The 22185-nt window shown below is 31.3% G+C and overlaps 1 protein-coding gene across 1 annotated transcript in view; it reads left to right on the top strand.

The window, feature by feature from the left end:
- Window positions 1-21508, top strand: part of LOC136984354 (transcription factor Sp4-like) — a 46343-nt gene extending 24835 nt beyond the window's left edge. The window contains 4 exon segments of the mRNA XM_067281303.1: window positions 1180-1783; window positions 11165-11390; window positions 17330-17529; window positions 20098-21508. Coding sequence (XP_067137404.1) covers window positions 1180-1783; window positions 11165-11390; window positions 17330-17529; window positions 20098-20330 — 1263 coding nt within the window. The 3' untranslated portion in view covers window positions 20331-21508.
- The last annotated feature ends 677 nt before the right edge of the window (window positions 21509-22185 follow it).

Raw genomic sequence — 22185 nt, 5'->3', positions numbered from 1 at the left:
ATATTAATAATATAAAAACATTTTTGACTGCTGTTTCTTAATGATCTTCTTCAGTTAACATACAATAGAAGATAAAATTGAACACCAAAATAGAATGTAAATATGAAAATAAAAAATATAAATAATGGAAATGTAGATGCAGTGGATAAAATAAACAAACACAGAACACACAAAAGATTGTCATGTGGATGCTTTAGCTACTGCATGGTGATCCTTTTATGAAAATTAATGATATTAAGAGACTTTATTTGTTTTAATTTATTAAGGGACCTTTTCAGCTTAATTTATATTATTTCTGTGTTTGTTTATTTTATCCACCGCAACTACATTTTTGTTAATTATATTTTTTATTTTCATATTTACATTCTATTTTGGTGTTCAATTTTATCTTCTATTGTATGTTAACTGAAGAAGATTGTTAAGAAACGGTCAAAAACGTTTTTATATTATTAATATTTATTTGCTAGATTATTAAAGGTGTGTTTTTATTCGTTGCAATATTTTTTGAATGAGAACTAAAATGATCCTTGCATTATGTTTAAAAAATGGAGTTTGAATCAATTTCTTGAAATTTGAGTTCGCAACTTAAAGCAATTTAAAAAAATAGTGGACCCCCGATGTAATGCGCATGTCGGGTGGGAAACAACACCCACATTATAAGGTGAACCGTGTTATACCGAGCAGCGTGGCGTAATGCGGTTCACCTCTTTACTTTAGCAATAATGTGAAGCTTTTCTTTCACACATTAAGCTTTTCTTTTACTCATCATGCATACAATAATTAAACACTATTCAAAATACATTCAGGAACTCAATACATACACAATTACTCAATATGCAGTAACAATAAAATGTGCTACTCACTAACTCCGCACGGACCTGTATAAACGTGTTTGAGCTTATTGTGTCACGAGCATCGCCCGCGCTATAACCGAGTGCGCGGTATAGTGAGCAGCACTATAATGAAGGTTCACTGTATGTTTATTCTGAAGATGAGAATATTAGATATTAAGTAATTTGGCATTAGAAATAGACATTAGAGCTATGAGAATATTGTTTGAAGTAATAAGTTAATATTCTAGTTATTTTAATATAATATTTAGAAACCTAACAAAATTTTTGAATAAACTATATATAAAAATGTGTTTTTGCAAATATTGATTTTTGCATTTTGTTTTAGTTAACTGGTCAAGGACAAATACAAGTAGCCACTCCTATTCAGATGACTCAAGCTACAGTGTCTCAACCGGCTGCTGCTACAAATACTACATGGACTACCACAGCTGTTGCTCCAGTAATGGCTTCTGCTCCAGTAACATCATCAGATGCAGCAAGTGCAGTTTCATCACAGTCTCAGACAGCTGCTACTTCTAACTCTAATGCCAGCACAACAGCTGTAGGACAACCAGTAACTGTTACTAATCTTCAGTTACCTACTGGCCAAGTGGTGCAGGGACAAGTGGGACAACTTTTTGCCCAGAGTAATGCAGCCACGTGGTGGCCTTCAGCCATAAATGTTTCAGGCTTGACAGGTTTAAGATCACCAAATATCATTCAAGTAACTGGGCTTCCTACAGTAGCTGGATTGCAGGGTGTACAAATGCAAGGTGGTGCACCTGGACAACCACTGTTAGCTGGAACAGCATCCATACAAGGTTTGAGTTTAACACCAACAGGTAGTGTCATTGCCACAAATGCTATTCCAACAATTACCCAACCCCAGCAAATGGCACCACTTAGTCCCATTCAAACAGTTCAGACATTAGGTGGAGCACAGATTGTAGGTAAGAAAATTAATTTTAAATATTTAATGTAAATTTGACAAACATTTTCAATCTTACACAAGTTGTTGATCTGAAGCAGATCTTTTGTAAGATTAAAAATGTTTGTTGAATTTATATTAAATTATTTTTTGGATTGTCAAGGTTTTGATTGGTGTACTTGGTTTAAATATACAATTCATAAATTATAGCAGTGTTCTTTAAACTTTCTTCTGCCATATTAAAGTTTTTCAAAATAATTATTTATCAACTTTATTCCATTATAAGTTATAAATTACAACCAATGCAACACAGTGGAATTTGTAACTACTCTACAATTACTAATTTAATAGCTAATCAAATTGAAGATTATTATGGATGATCTTCAATAATAAAACAATAATTTTCAATTTTGAAAACAAATTTCAATCTACATAATCTATCTCAAACTTTTCAACTAAAACCAGACAATCAGCAGAATTATCAAGCTATAATAAGACTAAGTTAATACTGTAATTAGATACTAAGTACTTTGTCTAAAATTAGGTGGTTAGGCCTCCATCTCATGATAATTTTAATTTAGAATTTTCTGAAAGAAAAGAATCAGTCCAGAGAAGGACTCGAATTTGCAATTTCTGCATACCATGCAAATGTGTTGTCAGTTTTGTTACTTGAACTGCCATCCGATCTTTGCATTCAGAGCTATTAATTTAGATATATAACCATACAGGTCATGCATGCATGGTGCTGATTGGGGACAACTTAAGCACCCATGGTCCTTAGCCAGCTATCATTTTTATCCTGTTTAATTAAACATTGTTGTTATTTTTCTCTATAGCAGCTTTGCATTTATTTATGTAGAATACTTTAATAGTAAAGTTTAAGGATTTCTTTTAAATTCCTCTTTTTTCCTGATTAATAAAAGTGTGCATTCTAACTTTATTTTTTAATCAGATTACAGTAAAAAAATTCAAGTGCCAAAGATTCAGGGGGCTTAAATACACTAAATACTTTTCCAAAATATTCTATGCTGAGATGGGGGAGCATCTTACTTTATATGCCAATTAGAGTTTCTCTAACGGGATTCCAGCTGTTTTTTAACCTGGGAAATTCTTCTCCTCCTGTGGTATCCCACAAATTTCTTAGAAGTTCACTTTTTTTTCTTATTTTGTGTTAAGGTTGAGGAAATTTTGTAAATAGAAAATATAATTAACTCATAAACTGTCAGAACATTTGTATTTATTAATTTTAACCTTGCTTATTAGTTTTTTAAATTTTTGCTTGTTATGGCATGTCACAGATTGTTAATAATCAATATGTGGCCTATTTGTGGCAGGACTCTGAAAATTCTTTACTTGTCAGAACCTGTAATAATTAATCATTTTGAATATACAGCGCCTTTGAACTGAAAGAAAGAGTTATAGCACAATAAATGCGCTAACTCTAAAATTTGCTGGTGGTGGTTACTATTCTCTACTATTTTGAATAACAAATCTCTTATGGCACAAAAGGCTGGTGGTAGAAGTACCGAAGGGTACAGGGATTTAAAGTCAAGTACAGTGAGGTACTGTGGAGGTACTATAAAAAATGCTTCATTCCCAACAAACAGAACAACCAGAAGTGCAAGAGCAAGAAAATACAATTCGTAAGGACAGAGTACCTGTCACTTACAATCCGTATTTAGAGAAACTGTACACCGAGATCACTAGGAAGAGACAAGTCACCTTAGTCTTTAGAAGATGTCCTACTCTTTTTCGAATGCTCAGTAATGGGAAGGATACTCCACAGCAAGACATGCTAGCTGGAGTATACATTGTTTCCATGAGAGATCATAGGTGTGATAAAGACTTAGTGTATGTTGGCTCCACAAAAAGATCATTAGGAGTGAGGATTAAAGAACATAAAGCAGACATCCTCCACATGAGGTATACAACTGCATTAGCGCAATATGCCACGGACCCTGATATACAACCGTTACTTAATGAGGCCAAGGAAATATACACCATGCAGCAGCCACACCATTTGCACTTGATGGAAGCCATTTATATACATAAAACAGCCCAAAGTGAAAATTGTATCAACAGCAAGGATGAGGTATCCTTATCGATAGTGTGGCAAACTCTTATATACGAGGGCTATTTTTTAAATAAGGTCCATTTGTGAATAAAAGTGAGAATAATGCGCAATCACGGCAGTATGCATATGCTTCTGCTCTGAGCAAGTTTGGCGCGCGTTTTGACGCCATTTGCAGCCATATCGTCTGTCTGTATGCTGAGCTGTAGAAGTTTAAAATGTTTAAGAAAATTGAGTCTCCCGCCGACTGTGAGATACGATCTGTTATTCGATTCTTGAATGCAAGAAACTTGGCAGCAGCGGAAATTCACTGTCAGATTTGTGAAGTTTACGGTGATAATGCTATGAGTGACAATAAAGTTCGAAAATGGGTAAGAATGTTCAAGGATGGGCAAGTCAATGTGCATGATGAGCCATGCCCTGGCCGACCATCTCTGATTTCTGAAGATTTGATTTGTGATGTGGATAACAAAATTCGAGAGGACCGACGATTCACAATTTCAACGTTATCAATTGAATTTCCACAGATTTCAAGGTCAGTTTTGTATACCATTGTTTCGGAGAAACTGAATTATCGAAAATTGTTTTCTCGGTGCGTTTCAAGACTGCTTCCTGATGATCACAAAACAAAAAGATTGGGCAGTGTTTTATTGTTTTGACTCAATACGATCATCCACACAGTCCAGATCTTGCACCCAGTGATTTTCACTTGTTTCGATACTTAAAGGAGTTCCTTGATGGTCAACATTTCAACGACGAAGAAAAGTGAAAACTGCAGTCGTGGATTGGGCTTCTTGACAGGCGGCAGATTTCTTTGAAGTCGGAATTCAAAAAATTGTTGAGCAGTATGACAAATGTTTAAACAAAATGGAAATTATGTAGAAAAGTAGATAAAAGTATGTAGAATATAGAAAAAAATATATTTTAACGATATTTACAGTATTTTTCTTCTTATTAAAAAACGGACCTTATTTAAAAAATAGCCCTCGTATGATACGTGACAAGGCAAAAGTTATCTCTCAATGGAGCAGGCGCAAACGGTGACGAAAATTGCATGGGCTTCCTCTGAAATTTTATTTTAGAATTCTTTTGAAAAAAGATTGTTCCATTGAATTTTGTTTTATTTTGTCCATTTTTTCACCTGAAGAAGAACCGTTGGTTCGAAAAAATGTTAGTGAAAGACGTATTTGTTGAATTAAGCACCATTTTGGTTTTGAATTAGAAGTAAGTCGTATATTGTGCGGTGTGTTTTTGGTGTGTTTGATAGTCTACCGAAACCAATTTTCATTCAGATTAAAGAGATTTATTTTCAATTAATAAACATATCTAGTTTCACTTTGCTGTAAATTGTCTCAAGTTTCAAGAATTGAAGTTGGCTTTCTTTGTAATTGGGGAGGAGTGGGGTTCTGTTTCAGTCAGAATAGTAAAAATTTACTACTTTGGCAGGAGAGTGTCATTTGAGACACCCCCACTGCTAATATCAACAAACCGCAAATTGTTTTATATTTCTGTAAACAAACACTCTCTTTCTGCTTGAAAGTGGGCCAGATGACAATGTTATTGTGTTATTCTACTCCAAAGGCATTGACATTTAACAGTTTGTTTGGTAATTTTGATTGGGCTTCAATTTTTTCAGACCTATACATTTCCACTGTTATATGATGTCTGTCCTTCATTAATCTCGGGAGTGGAGTTAGATAGGTAAACATTGAGAGCAGATATGGAAAACATAAGGACCATAAACTACAATTATGTATATGCTAACTTTCAGTGTGGCCCAAAAGTTACATGATTTCAATTCAAAATTTTTTTCTGAACAGAATTAGATGACTGGCATAGCTTGTTTGTTATCAGAAGAAGAATGATTTACAGGGACAAAACACTACTACAATCCAGACCAGATACAGAAATCCCAATTACTTTAAATTAAAATATGATTAAAAATTACAACCAGGCAATTTTTTAAAATTATATTATTTTTTGTTTTATGACAGAAATGCCAACAGATGCTGCTACAGAAACAAAGCCCAACCGAGAAATTGGAAATCAATAAAATAGAAATTGATTAATATATAAAAATTAAAACAATACTCTGGGATGGTATTGACGACAATATCTAAGTTAGAATTATGTTAATGTAACTGCCTAGTTTCAGACTAATCAATTAAACAGTGTAAGAGTGCATAGCAAACAAACAAACATCCTCATTTAGATATATGTGATGCTCTGGAAATGTCCTGGAACCACGCTAAAATCTAAAAACCATTAAATTTGTTAATATTGTAAAATATTTTTATTTCCATAAAAGGAAATATTAAATATTATAGTGGGGGAAGAAAATCTTTTCTCAGAAATTAGAGAAAGGAAAACTAGACAATGTAAATCCTAAGATCAACTATCTCTGGCTGGGATCAAATTAAATGTCGATTTTGTACTCATTCCATGATGTGAGTTCAGATGTTTTGCACTTATTATTGAGTGACAGCCAATTAGAGAGGGGGATGAGGAAAAATAACCAATTGAAGTGGTTGATCTGGGATCAAAGATGATGATAACTCTGAATTCAAGGACAAGGTCTTCTCTCTTAATGTTCTCACAATGCTATCTATACCTTACTTGGTTGCCTTCTCCTCTTCACCCTCAACATTCTTGCTGAACTGACTTCAACTTCTCTATGGACTTTTGACAACAGAGTAGTCAACACGGACAAATCCTTCCATCAGAACTCACTCTCTCGACAGGAAGAACTGAAGATTTACCCGGAGCATTCTTTCTGTAAGCATGATTTGGTGTCTAAATAAATCGGAGTAATTTTCTTTATAATTGTGGAGTCTGACTCTGTCCATCACGCTCACATTTCATATTGGTACATCTCTTCCATTCTGAACACAATTCAGTGACCTCACATATATACAGAAGATATATATATGAATTAAAATGTATATATTATTTCTAAAATGAGTTGATTTAAAACATCATAAAAATATATTTATAAATGAAGCAGAAATTAATCAATTATAGAAAAGTTATTAAGATAATTTCTAGTTTAATTTTAATTAAACTGTTTTGACAAAAACTGGTTTTTAAATGTCAAGAACAGCATTATTTGGAACACAATAAGACAATAACATTGTCGTCTGACCCATTTTCAAGCAGAAAGGGAACGTTTACAGAGTTTGTTTACAGAGTTATAAAACAATTTGCAGTTTGTTGACATTACAGGTCAGGTATCTCAAATGACACTTTCCTGCCAAAGTAATAAATTTTTACTATTCTGACCTTGAAATGGAACCTCACTCCTCTCCAATTACAAAGCAAACAGACTTCAATTCTTGAAACTTGAGACAATTTACAGCAAAGTGAAACTAGATATGTTTATTTTATTGCTTTTTTTGGTCAAATTACAATAATAAAAGCATAATAAATGTTCGAAGGAAGAAAAATTACACAAACAATGATACAATCATAGTTTCTGATATTGAAATGGCTGCAATTTCACAATTTTAAAATAAAGAACATGACAAATGCAAAAACAATGACATGAGCAGAGATTAGTTTTATAAGCTTACATTGCTACAAAATTTCCCTTTTAATCATTTCCATCATCTTTTGTTTATGTGCAGAATGGAGCAATCTATTTCAAATTAATGTGATTACAGGTAGAAATAATGTAAAGTCATCTGAACAACATAAAGATACCATCTACCTGTGACACGAAGGTGCAAACTTTAATGGGCCATTGTGTATATCTGATTGTGAGGGCCCTTGTAATTTTTAAGAACAACGTAGATGATGGTGTCCCTCCTTCAGGTTAGGGAAAGGTTGTTGCATCCTGTACTTTGCAGTATATAGGGATCAGCCATCAGGATTTTGTTATACTGAACAATCTTAAATTTGTGATCTACCAGTTTTTAGGTCTTGCTTCACATATTTGTTTATTAAACTTTGGATTGGTCAAAGTGGATAACCATGTTGGATAGCTAACTGGGTGATGTACTGCAGTTCCAGCTTTCTTTCTTTGATAGCAGAAAATAGTGTATATCACTTAAAAAAGAAAATAAAAACACACAAAGTGCAGCTTTGTGTGTTTTTATTTTTTATTTTTTTATGCTTCTTTACCAAAGTTCTATTGCTATCATATATTGGAAGGGATTGTATGAAAAGGTGGGTTAAAAATTGGGTTGCAAGCGGGGTTTGTGGTACACTGAAGTGTAAGTACTCCCATCTTTTATGCATATTTGATATTGAGGAAATGGATAATAGAGGTATAAGGCATAAGTGTTCCAGGCATAAGTGGAGGCCAAAAGGATTGTTGTTAAAAGAATTCAGAAAAGCATTGATGTTTGGCTTACGACACTAAATTATTAGTAGATTGTCAATATATCCAGAATAAAGGGCAATATCATGGAAGAACCTGATTTTCCAGTTGTCAGATGTCTACAGGAAGCTCCCTTTCAGGCAAAGGGGGCTTTCCATAGGCACTATTGTGCTGCAGTTAAGCTACCTACTCAAAGTGGAAGAAGGCGGGGTGGCAAGTTAAGTTGACCAACTCTAATATCTGCATGAAAGTTGTCTTCATTGCCTATGTGATTAAGAAGAAAGTTACAAAGTGCACAGAAGCATGGTTCTATTTTGATTGACAGAAACATCAATTCAGAATCACATGCTGTTATATATATGTAGTCTTCAAACTTAAGGTTGCATAGATCAGTGGTTCTTAACCTTTTTATACTCGCGGTCCACCAAATATTTCATAATTTTTTTGTGACCCCCATTTTTTTAAATAATAATTTATATTTGTTAAATTATCTATAATAAATTGATTTTTTTATTATTGCTTTATTTTTTTATATAATAAATGTAAATCATAACTTTATTATTTCATTATCTATTTAAATAACATTCAAACTTCACAATTAAACATGAAAACTCATTAATTTTTAACAAAAAATAAAATAAGAACATGTCAATAAATTGATTCAAAGTCGATGCTAAAACTAAACTGAAACTAAAACACCTATAACTTGTAAAGATTTTGCATATCTTTTGCAAAAATATTTAAATTTTCAAAGCCTACTATTTTTCCTAATTATTTTTAAAATTCCAAGCATTAATAGTTTCTTAGAATTGCTTTGGAATAAAAGAAGTAAATACTGTGGTGTAAGTAGCATATTTGCATTTATTTCTTCTGTACTAACAAAGTTGTATGTAGGAAGAAATAAAAAATAAATAAAAGAAACTAAATAGGAAAACTATCTTTCTTATTTCACTTTTCAATATGATATTTGGTTATACATCAATTTTCTTTTTATTATATTCTGGAGGAAATTTTTCATAATTCGGTGGCCCCCTGGCAAACTTCTTATGGACCCCCAGGGGGCCATTGCCCCCTGTTAAGAATCACTGACCATAGATGATCCAAGAGTTGTGTAGAAATGTCCCAGTGGTAATCATGTAAGTTATTTGTGATGTACTGATTTAAGGATTTTTTCTATTATTATTGTTGGAGATGCTGACTTGTTCATGACAAGACAAAGTTGGTATCCAGGCTTATGGACTTTGGTGAAAGCGAAAAATTCTCGGAACAAGGCACTGAGATAGAGATATTGTTCATTTTTAAGGTGCATCCTTAAGGTATCCATGTGAAATGGAATGACTGTTGTGTAGCCTCCGCAGGTAGTCAGAAGATGCAACAGTGCATTCTGTTCCAGTGACATAATCAAATATGCCTTTTCTGTATGTTGATCTATGAGGACTAGGTCCTTAGATTTATCTGCTGTGAATTTCTGGGGCTCCAGTTGACCTGTCACATGTTTTTGATGACTGTTTATTATTTTGAAAGATGGGAGATGCTGTTGACAGTGCTGGATGTTGGCATGTTTTTGTACAACTTACTGTTATGATTTACAATTCAACTGTTTGCCATTAATTGACTTTATTGAGGATGTCTTTTTTTACTGTAATAGTTTCTTTTTAAATTTTGTTCTTTTTACTTATTGGAGGAGTTGAACTTAATCCAGGTCTCATACACCACCTTTTCCCCATAATAAAACTTCAACTTTTGCCGGTGAACATTGTTAATCTCCAAGCGAACCAACATTGAAATTATCTCAATTGGACAGTTATTTTGCATTGCAGGATATTTCTTCTCAAATACCTCAGAAGATTGTGTTTTCTTGAAGAATGTTTTGATACTATTCTTTTGATAGAATAGTGGAAGAATTGGAAGAATTGTCATCAAAATTTGAATGATTGTCTAATTTACATAAGGAGTATGATGAACTTTTAACTTGCCTGAAGGGAGAAGTTACAAACTTTTGACTTTTAGAATTGTATGTATGGATAATTTTTCTCTTCAGAATTATTATATAGACTATGTATACAATGATTTGAAGAAAAATAACACTATCATTTTCAGTTTGAGTGGTAACAATGAAGAATTAGTTAATAATGCTAATAGTTTTATTGAGTTGTTTAAAATACAGAAGAAGGTCTATTCGTTTTATTAATAGTTATCAAATATTGGGAACTTGGCTTGTATTGTTTGAGCTCTATACTCAAGCTGACAAAACACTTATTTTTAAAAATTTAAAGAAAATTGATGATTTGTTGTATAGATTAAGACTTAGGCATAGAAAGTTGTTGCCTTTTTTGCAGAAGCTAAATCTCTAAATAAAAAAGCATTTCTGAAAGCTGATTGCTTGATGATCAATGATGACAAATTCACTTTTAATTTAGAAATGAATGAACTACAGAAGACTAATACTTTTTTAGACAAATCTGGCCAAAGGGTTAATTAGAACAATTGCTAAAGAGAGGGATAAAACTTCAGTAATGAGAATATTGTCTTGGAATTGTCGAGGAATGTTGGACTTGACAGTGGATGACTAAGAGTTTACATATTTTTTGCAAAATCATGATTTAGCTGCTTTCATTGAGACTCGGTAAACTAACTCTTATAAACAGGTCCTTTCTTTTGTTGAACCCAGGTTTATTTTTACAAAAACAATTTGCTAAAAAACTGATTGGTCCTGGTTGTCCGGATGGCGGTCTCATTCTTGCAGTTTCCCATAAACTAAGTTTTCGGAATCAATAACTGCAATGCTCATTCCAACCTTCCTGAAGGAGGTTGGAATGAGCATTGCACTATTATATAAATATTGTAAACTATTAAATTTCTTTAATTACTAAATTTACATTGCAGCTAATAATACAAGTTTAATTCCTGCTTGTTTGAAATTAACTTAAAATGAGAGAATTAATTGTAATAATTATCATTGTATGATTTTTACTACTATTCAAAAATGATTGAATGATGATAAAATTTTTCAGCTCAACAGATACAACCTGATCCTAATGATCTCACAAAATGGCAAGTGGTTGCTACAGCAGCAGCAGTCACTACTCCGCAGCCAGTTACTTCCCAAAATCAGCCATCCACTTCTTCAACTGCCACCACTACAGATTCAGCTTCTTCTACTACAGAAGTAGGAAGCAGTGGTCGAAGGTTGAGAAGGGTTGCTTGTACTTGTCCTAACTGTAGAGATGGAGAAAGCAGGTAAATGAAAAACAATATCTTTTATCATATTTTAATTATTGAAAATGATATACTTATGTAGAATTATCATAATCAATGCATTTTTGAAACAGAAAATTTATCTTCTACACATTTAAAGTATGGAAATTTTTTACAAAATGCTAAAGTTGGAAATTTAATGTAATACACTGTTTGTAAAAGTTAGCTCTAGTGATAAATTACTTTATATTAATCATTTAATTAGCCAAATTCTAGTTCGATCTTTCAGGCTATTTCATTATATACTCATTGGGCTTTAAGATGTTTATTATTTGTAAAAATTAATTTCTAAATTAGTTAGAACAAATTTATTTTTAAATTTACAGAATTAAGATTACTATTAGCATTGTAAACTTTTATACATATTATTACATTAATTTGTAAATGTTTAAACTATAGTCTTTTACTTTTTAAAAAAAATATTTTGCCTACATTAATTTCATCCTTCTATAACCAGTTTCATAGTTTTCATTTATCTCTATAGTATTAATATTTAACATACATAGCTTATGAGTTGATTACTCATTTATTTTTTATATTATGTAATGCACTTTTTATTGATTCAGAATATTTTATTGATTTTAAAGCAGTAAATCATACTTAAAATTATTTATTTGAATTGAATATCTTATTCCAAGTATTTTTTCCTTATTATCTTTTTCTTAAAGATCATTAAAATAATTAGTATTCTATACTATTAAGTACAGTGTAGTGAAGTTTTTTAAATTTAGACTTAATTATTCATTTACATTATTGTAGGGAAAGAGACAAGATGAGCAAAAACAATAAGAAGACTTTATTAAAACAAAATGTGGGCCTAGACGGATGGCTGAACAGTACAGTTAAAATCTCCCTGTTATCTTCCTGTCTTTTTCTTAACCATTATTCGCACCACATGCAAATCTTAAAATGGAAAAACCACTATAGTGACAAACTCCCTTGATTATTTCTTTTTCAAAAAATGCTGGAAACATTTGATCCCACAAAGCCATCTTGTGTCATGTTTGTATATGATAAACTTTAAAGTTCAAGTATTTAAGCGTCAAGCTGCTGTTTTATACATTCAACACAACTATTGATTTTAGACGTATTTTGAAACCGTGCCAGTAATTCTGGTTGTTTCTTAAACTCTATGATGAACATTGCCAAGTGTCCATGTGTCTGAACCTCATAGAGTTTAAGAAACAACAAGAATTACTGGCATGGTTTCAAAATATGTCTGAAACAAGCAGAAAAACAGAAATGGCAACATTCATCAAGTCGACGAAAATAAATTTAAGATGAACATTGTCAAGTGTTCATATGTCTGAACCTCATAGAGTTTAAGAAACAACAAATATTGATCTTCATAAGTCTGTTATTGTTATGGTTAAGATCTTTTATCGTTAATTTAGTTTCAGTTTTGATAATCTAACGATAATTTGTCTGTACTCACCACAGGATAGGATGACAAATTTGAAGACTGCTGGTATGTATACCAGCAGTTTTCAATTTGTCTTCAAATTTGTTTCGATAAAGTATTTTTTGAAGACTGCTGGTATACCAGTAGTCATCAAAAAATAGTTTATTAAAGTTATTATTATAAACATAAATCACAAAAAAAAAAGTTGGCTACACGGAGGAAATGAAACCAAAAGAATGAAAATGAAACCCAGAAAAAATGGGGATATTAATTTTAAAATAACGGGACGAGATCTCAAGCTCTTCTCGCGAGCACTATCGTTGAGGAGTTGTTATTAAACACGGACGTCTAACAGTTATGTGGCGGTCACTTGTTTTAAGTGTTGTTTGGCTTTACTTTGGTCATTCATTAGTCCTGAAAGGTTAGATTTCAGTTTAAGTAGTGGTCCTAGCTAGGTTCTTAGATCTTGGATTTTTTATTTCAGGAGTTCCTTTTGTCTTGTCAGAACTCTGAGCATTCTTAGTTAAGAACAGAAGTTTGAAAAGTGTGGTGCCAATACTCTTGGAAAGTTGAAATGATAATTTTTTGCTTGATACTGACATGTTTGAACCATTTGGACAGCTCCTTTAATGACATCTTTGTCAGAAGAGAAATTATGATATCATTGAGATGTTTGATTGTTTGATGTTTGATTACAATTACTATTGGCCATTGGGTCAGGGTAATACCCTGACCCAATGGCCAGTAGTAATTGTATAATGTTGAATATTTTCTGAAATACAATACAGTGGAAACTGCTTAATTTGAATTCACTTTTACTCAAATGCATATTTTTTTCATTACTGTAATACAGGGATTTACATTTAATTTGACTCTTGTTAATATGAAATTAACCAAGTCAAACTTTAACTTGAACTGAAAATTCTGTCTCTAATTTACTTGTGTATTTACCAGTATGTTCTAATGTATAATACACACTGTGAGATGAAATGACATTTCAAATGTAATTTTATCTCAACTGGCCAATGATGGATGCATTAGTTGGCTGGGGAGGTGCCCAGCACAGAAGTAGCAGATATGTTATGTGAGGACAAATGTCCACCAGCAAATGCTGGTTAATTGGCTGCTTTAAACAAAACTGAAACAATTTGGGAAATAAAGAAGAGATTGTAAAATCAGAGGGGAGATATCCACTTTGGAATGTCTTTCTTGACACTGAACATAGCTAAAAACAGTGATAAAATCAAAAATGCTGCAGAATCTGAGGCACTTTTGATACAAGGTATACAAAAGGAAACGTGCTACATAACTATTAACTATATTTACATACAACATTGAATTCTGCTGAGTGATGATGACTGCAGGAATTCACAATCTCTTTTGGGAAGAAGTATTCAGGTAACTTGAAGATGCAATTGTTTTGACCACAATACATTTTTAATTAACCAGGTTCCACTGTACTCGTAGCTGAAAGAGGTCCCTTTGTCCATGATTATCCATCAGTGATTTATGAAAACAAATTTCTGAACCTCAAATTTCATTATCACTTCATCACCTGATGTTGACCTAGTCAGATATAACTATACACATTTTATCAAAATATTTATTACAGCCAAAATATATTTATAATTCTTGTTACTGCTTTCTAGTGGTCCCAAATGATCAATGTGATAGGTGAGGAGTGGTGCTTTTCCTCCACTAAGGAGGTTTAGTGTTCCTTCATGCTTTCTATAGTTAGGATTTATCAATATTCAGGTCACAACAATTAGCTGTACTGTACAATCAACCTTTTGCTTGATCATTGGAATATAAAATTGAGTTGCTGTTGAGGATTTCTAAAATTTGTTTACTACTATAATGCCCCTTTTCATGAGTTTTCTGAATAGTTTCTCTTTGCATTTTTCTGGGATGACAATAAGATTGATCACATCCTTATCCATATCATCCTGGAGAAAATAGTCATCATAGGTTTAATTTTCCAAGATCTTTCTAATTTTTGTATTTAATCATCATGATGCTGTGCATTTGTACTCAGAATATTGTCTTGAATGATAACTATTATAGATCAATGGCTCAATATGACATTTTTGTATCTGAATGATGTTTGATATCAAAATCTTGGAGAAACAGTGCTCATTTTGCTATTATTGTACAAATATGTTTATTCATCAACATCTTGAAGGCATTAGTCCAGTGGTTCCCAACCTTTTCTAGAATGCGGAACACTTTTGTGAGCAATTTTCTTTAGCGGAACACTTACTTAAGTTAATATGAAATACATAAGCTTGTCATCAGTTATTTTATTAGAATTGAGCAGTTATAATTCAAAATCTCTACTCATATTATTAATGCCAATTCTAAGACAGGAAAAAATATACCTAAATAACTTTAATGGGAAACTTGTGCCTGATGTTTTTTTACATATTTCATTCAGTTATTATCATTGCCTTTATCTTATTCGAAACAGTAGTACACTCCATAAGTACGAGTTGTACATATATACTTAAGTTTATGAAAATTTTATGATTTTAATTTTTTGATATTCGGCGGCTCGAATACGATTGTACTGTACACTTTCCGATTTGCGACTAAATCTGCGGAATACTTGGGAGATGCTTACGGAACACCGGTTGGGAACCACTGCATTAGTCTGTCAATTTTGAAATGCATCACCAGAATATATGTTTGAAATTTATTTAAAGCTGCAACAACAGCCAGTACCTCATACTTGTAGCTAGAATATTTTCATTTGGCATCCAGTCTTTTTGCTCATACAGTGTATATGGGTGGAAAGAATTACTGATCATTGAATATTGCATTAGCACAACACTGTAGCTGTCCACACTAGTGTCATTGTAAATTTCAGTTTTATTGTGTTGACTTTAGCTCTATAAAACCAACTGCTTACAAAGTATCTGCTTAAGTTGATTTTGCACTTTCAAAATATAAACTCTGTCCTTCATGAATTTGCTTAGGTTTGGCTATTATAGTATAGTTGCGTATAAATTTGCAAAAGTATTAAGTCAATTCCAGAAATCTCTGCACCTCTTTATATATAATATATAAACATCTTAAACATGACATTATTAATTAGAGCCAAATGATTGCTGTAATGTATCGGGATATTTTGCTGCTACCAGAAAAAATAGCCCGATACATTATGGTAATTGTTTGACTCTATATATCTTGGCTTCAGTAGTTGATTACTGCTTTAGTGTTTTCATTGGAGGGATATAAATTTCTGTTTTCTATAACATGTCCCAAGAATTTGAAACTTTACATGAGATAAATTTTAGAAAATGCTGTCCTATCTGTATTCTCTATTGGTTTCAAACAGCAGCTTCAGCCTCTGAGTCTATTTCTCATTTTTAGCTGGGATGATATCATCCATGTAGGGCAAAAAAATGCCTTTTATCATAAAGTTTTCTAAAACTCCATTTATGTATTGCTGAAGCACTGAAGGAGACTTAGACAATCTGAAACAGCATTTAAAGAAGTTGATGTGTGATGATTTAAGTGTAATGTCTGTTTTCCTTTTAAACATTTAAATAAGAGAAATTATTTCTCAGATCAGTAGTGCTAAATATGAGAGTGAGAGCACTCTGGAGTCTATTCAAGATATCTTTGATCATAAGGAGAGGATATTGGTTGTTTAGTTTCTGTATTCTAAACACACTTTTGGGCTATCATTTTTTTATAACTATCACCACCTGATTTAAATACTTGGAAAAGCATGGCTTGATGATTCTCTTGGCCATTCCTTGATCTGTTTTTATCCACAGTATTCTATTCTGCAAATGGCAGACATCAGGGTCCAAATTTGCCCTCTTGTATAGCTACTTAGTCCCGTTAAAAATTATATGGGTAACAATTCATTCTGTTTTCTGGTATCAATCTAATTATAGTTTTGGTTTCTTGTAGAATTTCGTCTGATGGCAATTTTATGAAAATTAATTTGAAGACACAATCTGTCCAAAACTGGAAACCATGATTTATTTACTTCTATTGTTCCAGAATACATACATTTGACAACCTGACCTTCCTTTTTAGGCTGCTTGGCTGTCAAATTTAAAAAACAGAAAAAATAGAAAATTAAAATTACAAATATGAAATTGGAACTGGGGGAACTTACAGACATCTTTGTTTTCTTTTCCATTTTTACCACTCGGGTATTTGAGCTTTATATCTACTGAAAAAAATGCGCAGGTAAAGGAAGTCTGTGTTTTTTAAAGGATGTTTTAAATTTGACAGCCAAGCAGCCTAAAAAGGAAGGTCAGGTCATCAAATGTTTGTATTCTGGAATGCTAGAAGTAAATAAATGGTGGTTTCCAGTTTTAGACAGACTGTTTCTTCAAATTAAGTTTTGATTTCTGTTAAAATTAAAACTGGTATATAAGAATAAAATTTGTTTTCATACATTTAACCTGTTGTGGAATGTAACTGTTAAAATTTAATATTATATTATAGAATATACAGTACTAGAAAATTCATTAATAATTATTTAAATTTATTATTATAGGAGCTCTTCCTTAGAAACCAAGAAAAAACAACATATCTGCCATATGCCTGGATGTAATAAGGTTTATGGTAAAACTTCTCATTTGCGGGCCCACTTAAGATGGCACACTGGAGAACGTCCTTTCGTATGCAATTGGCTTTTCTGTGGGAAACGCTTCACTCGGTCAGATGAGTTGCAAAGACACAGAAGAACTCATACGGGTAAGATGACATTATGTATAAAAACATAAGATTTAGAATAATGGTGTAATTATTATTTTTTTGATTTAATTGAAAATTAGATATTAACTTACTAATTGCTTTAGATATTTTTGTCTGTAGATTATAGTTTCAAATAATTTAAAAAATGTGTACTAAATTTTTAAGAATTTTGTCATCGTAATTTTCATGCAAATGTTTTTTTAAAATACAAATGATTGTTTTGAAATGGGTGTCAGAACATTATTACAGTAGTTATGTTAAACATAAATTTGTATACATACAATGAGTAGAACATAATAAATAAACTAAACTCTAAAGGTCAATATTAATAGATTGCGACATTTATATATTATTTTTTATTGTTTAAGTGCTGTACACTTTATAAGGTTTAAATAATATGCTTCTGTAATTTCAATATTATCTTCAATTATAGTAAATATTTTTTCTGTTTTATTGATGATAAACTTTTGCAAAGAATTTAGAAAGCAAACAATACACTGATTTATTAGTGTAGTCAAGAAATGCTATCTTGTATGCTATATGAAGCAAAGGCCAAGTTCTTTTGTGATATTAGTTCTTTCTACTTTCTACCATTGCTATTAATCTGATGTAATACAAAAGCTAATAGCATGTTCAAATGGTTATCCTTTTATACCTTCCAAAGATATAATAACATGCAATATTGCACTATTGATTGAATTTTGTGAATGATATGCAATGCAGTCAATACATGTTCTATTACAGTGTTAACTTGAACAGTCTTCAAGCATTAAGATTTTTTAAGCAAATTTCAAAATTAAGGTTTTTTCTTATTTCTGAGACTTAAATCAATGTGAAATTTGCAACTGCTTTTTTGAATGTCATTAAAATTAGAAATAAATTTTGTGGCACCTAAATATTAAAATCTGCTTTAAATATTCATTGGATAGTGATGTTCAATATTTTGATTTTATTTATAATTTATTTTTGAAAAGGTTTGTTTGCAAAGGTATGTAGAAGCAAAACAAAATATCTCCTCACAAACTTCTTAACACTACAAATCTACCAGAAGAGAATTTTAAAAAACTTAGCAAGCCCCCTTCATTAAATAGGTTTTTATAAAAGTTATTTGCAATAAGGTAACTAGTTAACTTTTGAAAAGTCTATATGCTTTGAACTAGTTCAAATGTTGATAAAACTTGTTAATGAAAATAGTTACATAGTCATAAAATATGCTTTGAGATCATAGGTTAAAAACTCCTGCTCTCCATAGCAAAGGCTGATAATGCCATCCTAGTCTTCTTAATATGTCATATTTATGTTCTTTTAGCCTTATTTCAAGCAGTTGGAGTGGAACCACCAGGGATTTTAACCCATGCAAAAAAATGTGCCTATAACAAATAAGCACCTAGGCATTTATTTAAGGAAATATGGTCTTTATTAGCCAATGATGACTTTTTTAAATACTGTTGTTTAATTTTATAGTTTGATTACACAATGACTCCCTGACTTGTTAGTATTTGTAGTAGTGATGTAACGAATAGTATATTCGGCCTCAGCCGAATACCGAATATTCGGCTAGGAGCGTGGCCGAATACCGAATATTCGGCCAGGAGCGTTGCCGAATAGCCGAATATTCGGCCAAACTATTCGGCTTGATTAACGCACGTACGAAAATTGGCGCGCAAACCGCATTATGGCAAAGATCGCACACCGTGCTCTCTATTGGCCCGCTGTCATTATGATTTTTTCTTCCATTAGGTCTAAATTATTTAAAATTAATTAATTAAATTATAATTATTAAAAAGTTAATATGAGATGGAGCCTAACGTCTACCTCTAGTGCCAAATTGGTTTATAATTAATGTAATAGCCGTAAATAGCCTGCTATGATTCGGCAGTTGTTGGTATTTAGATGTAAGTTATAACTTATAAGTTATTTTATTTGCAATCGATTATTTTAACTCTTTAATTAAACACTAAAATTTTGTTTTTACTACATATTTGTAGACTGAATGGTACCCTAAGGATATACTTTAGTGGTGACATAATATGGTCTAGTTTCTCCCCAGTTGTGGAAAAGTTCAAATATATCGTATAAATATTAAAATATACGCGAATACGAATATAACATAATTAACTAAACAATAACGTTAATGCTCGATACATTCTAACCTACACGCCATCAATGTCATAAGATATCGAACTAGATAAAGGCTATAATATTATTTAATTATGAAATAATTTAATACTAGAGTTAGATGCTATTTCTTATTAACTTTAATAATTATAGTTTAATGTTCAGCATTAATAAAAGTAACAAAAATGATTAATTTACTGTGTTTTTGTTATTTCTTACTCCTGTTTTTAGGTATTCGGTATTCAGTCGAATAGTGATTAAATATTCGGTATTCGGCCGAATAGTGATTTAAATATTCGGTATTTGGCCGAATAGTGAAAAATAGGCTGAATAGGCCGAATACCAGGTAGTAACCGAATATTCGTTACATCACTAATTTGTAGTTATTTTTAAATATTCAACAAGCAGTGATTATTAAGTTTGTTTTAAAACAAATATATTTGTTTTCAGGTGAAAAAAGGTTTCAATGTGCAGAATGTTTAAAAAAGTTTATGAGGAGTGATCATCTATCAAAACATTTGAAAACTCACCAAACAAAGAAGGCAGGAAATTCTGTGGGGGGTGGAACAGAAGAATTTGCTGGTGACAGTTGTGACCTGACCATGACAGTAGATGTTGACCAAGACAACGACCTCTACATAAGTGAAGGTGCTCTGGATGGTAATCAGCAATTGAATACATGATAAATTTCAAATATGAAGATGGGAATACAGAATATATACAGGTATAGTTGTTAATGGTTAGGATTTGACAACATCAAGATCACTCTGATTGTAAAGAAATTGAATATTATCAAAGTTGTTTTCAATGACAGAGTTAATCAACTGTAAATATAATAATGGTCTCAAAGTGGTTCTTTACAGCTGGTGCTAATCTATAAGGGAAGAAAACCTTAATTCAGAGCATATTTGTGATCTATTAAAAATACATATATATTAAATCCAGCTGTATTTATATATTAATTTTTTTTTGTATTTTAAAATATCAAATCATTGCACTAACTTTTTAGTTGTTCAGACAACTTCACCTGTGAGAAATTTTTATACGTCTGACTTGTATTTAAGATTTTTTTTGTCGTCTCAGAATGAGACAAGAGGAGACTTAATTTTCACAAAATTGATTTTAAAAAACAAAATCAGTATATAAGAATTTAATTGGAAAAATTAATTTAATATACAAAGTGTTTATTTTTTCAGATTTTTATGTATAAAGGTATTCATGGAAAGATAACACTTCCCATATACATTGTAAATATTTGAACATTCTCGATATGCAGTGCCTTTGTATAAATAAGAAATTTCATTTGCTACAGTCTGATGTACAATTCCTAGAAAAATATTTGAAAAAATATCCATATACAATATATCATATATATAGTATATACACAAGTATGTGTATATTTATATATATAAAATAAATTTATATATATATATGCCTATAAATAAAAAGAAAGAATACTACTTGTTTATTATATACTTTATTATGCACAAATTATCAAATGGTATTAAAACCATTTTGCCTCATTACTCATCTGTTTTTAAGAAAAATAAATATAATTTTTAATTTTGTTATGATACAGTTAACAAAACTTACCAATGATAATTTTGTAGAATGCACAGAAGTTTTTTGAAATTATTGATCTTCGATTTGTTTCTTGATCCATTTTAAGGTTGTGTGAAGAAGAATAATGGATTTCTATTTGACTCGAAGATCACTGAATTAATGTATTCATGCCAGTATTACATTGTTTATTTAGAAGAGAACAAAAATTTTAAACAAAATTGAATTTGCACTTTCACAACATCTAAATCACTAATGTATTATGATTTTGTTATTAAATTTAAAAGAAATTTTATCGTGATTCAGTACGTCTCATTTTTTTCTTATTCATTCTTAATAAATGAATTTCTCATTTAATTTATGAATTTCAAAGTTTTATTTTAGTAAGATATAGTTTGTGTTATTCAGGTAAAATGGTAAATCTAAGTCCAAATGTTGATGCGATTTTAGAATAGAATAGAAGCAAATAATATAAACTTGTAAAGATAATGGTGGTAGCTCCATTTTAAGATATTGTAATGAGCAAATAAAAAAATATACTGCACAAATTAAGTGTGGTGGTGATGAAAGCTTGAGAATATAATTTTGGAGGACTATTGGACAATGTAATGTGCAGTACAGTACATGCCAAATCATATCTTAAGAAAATTGATCGTATTTAATACGTATCAATCTAGTTCTTGAGTTGGAGCAAATGTACTAATGTTATGATTGCAGTTATATATATTTTTACTATATAGGTTACATTCTTAGACTATAAAAAAAAAAACATTTTCTTTGTAGTGATAGGTTCTATGGACCTGGATGCTTATTTGCATCCATTGATCAGATTAGGAACTGGTGATTTAGATGTAAAATGAATGTTTTTGTATACTGTTTAATTAATTTAGAATATGTTAACTGAACTTTATTATGCTCATGTTAGTATTCTAATTAAATCGAATTTCTCTCGAATACATTTTCAGTTTGACGTGCAAA

This window comes from Centruroides vittatus, unplaced genomic scaffold, assembly GCF_030686945.1.
Source record: "Centruroides vittatus isolate TY-2023 unplaced genomic scaffold, ASM3068694v2 contig_914, whole genome shotgun sequence".
Taxonomy (NCBI): domain Eukaryota; kingdom Metazoa; phylum Arthropoda; class Arachnida; order Scorpiones; family Buthidae; genus Centruroides; species Centruroides vittatus.
Note: the sequence above shows the minus strand (reverse complement) of the source record. Positions and strands in the feature narration are given on the sequence as shown.